Source organism: Nipponia nippon, unplaced genomic scaffold (genome assembly GCF_047370975.1).
Source record: "Nipponia nippon isolate SJK-2023a ecotype South Korea unplaced genomic scaffold, ASM4737097v1 scaffold_4, whole genome shotgun sequence".
Taxonomy (NCBI): Eukaryota; Metazoa; Chordata; class Aves; order Pelecaniformes; family Threskiornithidae; genus Nipponia; species Nipponia nippon.
In genome coordinates this window covers 30,266,965-30,272,964 of record NW_028262358.1, presented here as the reverse complement: position 1 = coordinate 30,272,964, position 6,000 = coordinate 30,266,965, and the positions used below count along the sequence as shown (strand labels likewise).

Genomic DNA, 6,000 nt, shown 5'->3' with positions numbered 1-6,000 from the left:
TCAACACACAGGATTTGGAATATGCTCATAGGCACCAAACACATTCAGTGACTTTGCGAAGACTCAGCATGAAGGAAAGAAATGGAGGTTTATGCAAAAGCTGCAATTTGAAGAGAAAACACTCTTCAAATTATTATTAATATTTTTAAAGCTAGTTAGTATATCTACTAGCTAGACACACTAGCTAGAGATTGTTAACTGAAATTACTGCCAGAGTATGCTGATAGCTGATCTGCTGAAACAGAAGAATTTTAGACCATGAAAATAGAAAATATTTAAGGTGCAAATTGAAACACGATAAAATACTGAAATATTTCAGACAATGTCACATTGACAGATTAAGTTAAATAAATAATTTGATAAGCTCTACGAACCCAATTAAACTTATGCATACTATTAATCCCTCTAATCAATCCAATTAAAGACTAAAGCTGTCTCACGTGTTTGTACACAAAGTGCCCTGCTGAAGTGAGTTTTAACAATGCAGCTAAGCAGAATGCTGGGATCAGTCGGGACTCAGTGACCACTACTGTAGCTGGTAAGCAGAAGAAGTCTGTAAACTCATCTGCTTGGTGTTTTTCCGGTAAATGTTATATTGCCCAAGATAAATAGTATTCACGCACTGTTACCTGTGTTTCTCTTGGAGTGTTTAGTGCTTCACAGATGAGGCTGCTATTAGCAAATCCTTCCTTTGCAAAATGTCCACTCCTAAAACACAAGCTCACGGTATTTTGCACATGTAACAGGAAAAATATTCATCCTTCATCTTTGTTTCTTCCTCATTAGGAAATACTCAGGAAAACTTTGGGGAAAAAAATAAGATTTAACATCATTGTATTTATTAGGTTCCGAAACAATACACATTCACATCCTTTTGAATACAGTACATTTGGCACAGTAATAATGTTTACGATGAAATAACACTAATGAATGGCAAGAGATTCAAATTACATCCATAAGAAAAAAAATTCTGTACAAATAAATCCTCACAATAAAAAAAACAACCTACCCCCCCAACTGAATACATTTTATAGTTAGTCAGAACTATTCTGCACATAATTTAAAAAGAGGTAATTTGTAAGCCTTTTTTTGGAGAGAATTATGTTTCACCCTATGGAGAAAAATCTGTTTCCATTTTTTAATAAAGTCTATTTGGGAGGAAAAACAAGAAACAATGGATTCTTTATAATTATTATTATTATTAATAATCTTTTTGGCATTTTGCACTCATTTTACAAAGAAGAAACAGGAAAGATTTTACAGAACAGGCAGAAATGCAACAGAATGTCCATTTTTAAGAATTATCTTTAAAAAATGTTCAAGGTAACAGACAAACCTCCTGATGTAAACCCAATGCAGAAGATCTAACTATTTATATTGAAGAAACATCTGCCCATGCAAAAGTTTTTATCTCCTTGACTTTTCTCTTAGCATCCTACCAAACATTGCAGGTGCTGAGGCCTCTTGAAATAGAAACGTTTGCTAATTATCTTCATGTTAGAAACAGGAATACAGACTACATAGCTTGCTTACGAAAGTTTTATGGGATGCTTTTATTCCTTCAAAATAAATGCTCAGAGTTTTGTGTAAAGGCCTCTTGTTGTACAAACAGTAGTGCACTATCTGATAACTTGTCTTCCTAGCCAGTCTACTCACCTATGGAAAAGAACGCTTTAGCATTGTGATCAGTTCTTGCCTGGATGTCAAAAGCTAACCGTGATGAGAAATAAACAGAGCCAGTGGCGAGACACAAATTGATGGGCAGTTCTACAATATATTTCTAAAAGAGAAAGAAATTTAAACACTGAGATGATGCAATCATTAAGATGTTTCTGTGCTGGTACTCAGTTCCAGAAGCTAGTCTTTTCCCAGTACAAAAGGTTACTGAAGATAAATTAAATTAAACTAGAGGCTTGATCCATTATTACACCTGTAGGCCAGACAACACATTAATTGATATATCATAATATTTAATATTTTGAAATCATCATAAGAATATATATAATAATTACACCTGAGTTTTAAAAACAAAACAAAATGGAACTGAATGTTGTCATCAGTAACAGGCTATGAGCAGCCAGACGCAAAACTGACACAAACTAACTCATCTGCTTGAGACCGAGATTATCTCTTAAAGCCAATGATTCACACTTTGTCCACCACGATTTGTAACATTCCTTTCTCTTTCCGAGCTCTATCATGTCATAATAGAGTTGAAGAGAACTATACAAGAGATTTAGTATAGCTTAATATATGTCTACATCTTTTATAACAAAAACCTCATCTCTCTGACAGTAACTTGAACCAATACACATACGAGAGTATTGCACATGGACATTATTATAATTATTCTTTCATAGACTAACATTTTAATAGTATGCCTGAACATGCAGCAGTTGATACCTCTATATTCAATGAATTCCACAGGCCTTGCAGCAAACACTATATACAAAATCTCACCTGTACAAAAGGCAAAAAAGCTTCTTTAGTGCCACTTTGCCAATCACAAGTATATATATTTTTGTGCAGCTGGAAATCCATGTGCAACAATTAAAATGGATTCCAATGACCGCTCACTCAGTCCAGTAAAATATATAATAAAACGACCTCAGCGATACATGTACACAAAAAAAAAAAAAAAAACCAACCCCAAAAAAACCCCAAACAAACCAACAAACCACAGGGTACTCCTGGAAATATAAGTACATAACACTGTTAGCGTATCTACAGAAGGTAACTTCACATTAGTAATATTGTCCACATGAGTTACCATTTCAATTCATACACAAAAAAATTCAATTTACAACTTTCAGTAATGTCAGTTTGTGAATGTTTGATCTTCAGTTTTTTAACACGCTTCCACATAATGCATGTGTAGCCTTACTTTGTGTCTTCTAAAAGCAGATTTCTCTTTAGATTTTAAACATAAAAAACAAACACAGTAGTATTACGGTTTTGTACAAGTGTGCAAAAGTAACACACTGCTGAGAAAATAAATATAAATATGAAATTATTTATCAACTTAGCTACAATGGAAAAGGCAAATTTATAATGTTTATAATTAATTTTTTATGTAAAATTAACTGTAAACATTTGCAAGCTTGCCATCATATTAATGGTTCATTTAAATGGATATTAAATTTGGTAACATGGATAGTACACCCAGTTGCCTGAAAAACTGTAAAATGCCTATACATAGCTGTGTTAAAGTACTATAGGCTTTTTATTCTTTAGCCCTTTAATAACTATCCATATAGTATCTATTTCCTGCTTTAAATAAAATCTCAGTTATCTTTGTGACTCTTCTTATTCCTAAGAGTTTTCCACAAATTGTACGAGGAACTTCATCAAAAGCCTTAATTGATGTGTTTTTTTTTATGGACAGCTTTAATTTAAGTTTGTACCTTACCACAATAAATTCATAATTGAAGATTACAACTCCACAAAGGCAGACTTCTTTGCTTACCAAAGGGCAACATGTTACTTATTTGTTCCTTATCTGAGTGCACATCTCACCATAACCACCAGTGCAGAAGAAACTGTTCTCGCCGTCTTAGCTTAAATACATATGACGATTACAGAACGTGATCTGCTAAATCGCTTTTAATTGCATGGCTTCATTTTCCATGGAAAAGATGCAATTTTGTCCTCTGGGGAGATCTTAGGAATAAAAGAAAAGTTGCAAATATACGGCAGTGTGTTACATCTACAATTTCTGATACAAAATTATTTTGCATTGCTTTGTGAGACAGAAATTAAGAGTGCTTTCAGGTCAGAAGATTAAAGGAAAAAAAACAATAAATATATACTTTAATTGGGGATATGGGCTCAGGGTAAGAAAAGTAGTTCTTGATCTACTGAGTCTCAGTAATTTGACGATCTCTTCAGAATCACTTCTTGCAGCATCATTCATCTGTCAGCCTAACGTTGTCTATGGCAGTAGCTCTTCTCCAAAATAAGAGAACCCTTTAAATTCTTCTTGATTGATTTGTTTTATAATTGTCTCATCCACTAGCGTTAATACTGGTTCTTCTCGTGTAAAGTCTTGATCAAAGTTATTTACATCCCTTTTGGTTTTCTGAGAAGAAAAATACAAATAAGGTGAATGGTAAAACAGCACAGTAAAATAAAAGGTGCTCTCCCTCCTCTCCATCCCCCCTGAAAGGCTGAATTTTCTGGAATGATTGAAATAAAAGAGGAGCTACTTCACACAAAGAATAACAGATGTATGAGAGAAGCTACAGGAGCAAGTACCATAAATGAGTTCAGGAGAGGCCACAGAAGCAGTACTATAAATGAGTTCCCAGAGACTCATGGGTCTCTGACAGGCGAAGGAATAGCAGTATGATGATAAAGCAGGAAGCTGAGATTAGGACTAGTTTTAAAAAGGCTTTGGCATAGTAGGTGGTACAGCTGTTTCCTCTTAGATTTGGACATAATGATATTTCATTTCAGAGGCACAGAGTGAACTGATTTAATTGATTTCCCCACAATATAGCCTACTGTTTCAACTCTAAGTTAACTGTTCCTTTATATCTGGCTACACTCAGCTTTAAAATCAGATGTAGACCTCGCAACAGCTCTCAGTCCAAAATCCTTGAGCTCCACATTGGCAACTCAGATTTCCTAATGCAGCCGAATGTCATTCAGAGCACCACGGCAAAGTGTGAAATTCTGGCTCCAGAGAAATCCACCTCAGAGCTCTTCTTTATTTCAATGGCATCAGGATTTCCCCATTGAAGTCTAAAGCACCTTGCTCCTTCAGAGAAGTTGGGTCAACAAAGTGCAACTGTACATGTTGTGCTTGGGATAAGACATAAAAACTAGAGACAGCCTTGGGGAGGCCGACTCGTTGTCCTCAAGGCACTCATGACAGTGACTGCCTGTGTCCACTTACACGTAAAAAAGCTTAAGGCTACAGGGGAAAACATTCCCCATTGTCATTCCTTTGAGACCTGTACTGTTCATGTTTTCCATGTTAGCAGCGTATTTCAGGCATGTGCAGGTTCAGCGAATTGGAACAAGCATTTTCCTTTACACTGTCTCTTTTCTCTTTGTTTCATAAAATCTAATAGTTACCTGAGTGATACTTAATGGAGGCACACTGACACATTGAAAACTAGCTTTGTGTCCATCCTGCACATCCCTGAGATTAAGATGATACCAGAAATAGGATAGCTATTTGACTTGCAAAGTAAAATGATAAAGTCAAAGTGATACATCATAAAGTACATTAATCTATTCCAAATGGGATATATGCCTTCTTTCAATGTAGGTAAATTTTCCTATAAAATCTATATATATAAATGTATTTTCTTCATCAGCTCTACTGAGGCACTAAAACAAATAGTTTTCTTTCTCACAATTGTAAAATGGTTATAGCAACCTTCACCTACATTTTTTGTAAGCACTTTATAGGTACAGGAAAAAAACGGTCTATATAAATGCAAGAGACTGTCACTTGTAAACCAAGTACTTTCTAAGTGCAGGCAACTAAAAATCCACATCCTCTATCTACAAAACTCCATTAAAAGGAAAGCAATACGGACTTAACATATATATATGTTTATATTGTTTACATTTGTAATATTTACTTCGTACATAAAGACTGGACATAAAGTGTATGAGACCCGTATACTCTGAACTGCATAAAGCGTGAGGGACATGGCTTTGGGCTTTATGTTTTTTCCCAGTCATTTGGGCAAATACTGCAAAATAAGAATGAAATTCTATGGGAATTTTTAAATGCATTACATTGCAACTATGTTTACATTCTTCTTGTTCCCCATGTCCTACCACAGTATTTTTACACAGTCATACAATTAATTTGCTACAGGAATGGTCACTAAAGCAGAAGGAGGTAAGTGAATATTTGTAGAAAGTAGAATTCAAATTCAGAACTGTAGTTACGTGCAAGAGAAACGTGACTACGCTCACGCTTTAACCACTAGTTATCCAGGGCAAATAAGATCTGGACTAGCTGAGAACAAATACAATATA

The 6,000-nt window shown here is 34.9% G+C and overlaps 1 protein-coding gene across 1 annotated transcript in view; it reads right to left on the bottom strand.

The window, feature by feature from the left end:
• Positions 1-817: 817 nt before the first annotated feature.
• The window catches only part of PRKCE (protein kinase C epsilon), a 299,488-nt gene continuing 294,305 nt past the window's right edge, over positions 818-6,000 (bottom strand). Inside the window, exon 15 of the mRNA XM_009473002.2 lies at positions 818-4,078. Within this exon, the coding sequence (XP_009471277.1) occupies positions 3,932-4,078 (147 nt within the window). The 3' untranslated portion in view covers positions 818-3,931. The remainder of the gene's footprint in view (positions 4,079-6,000) is intronic.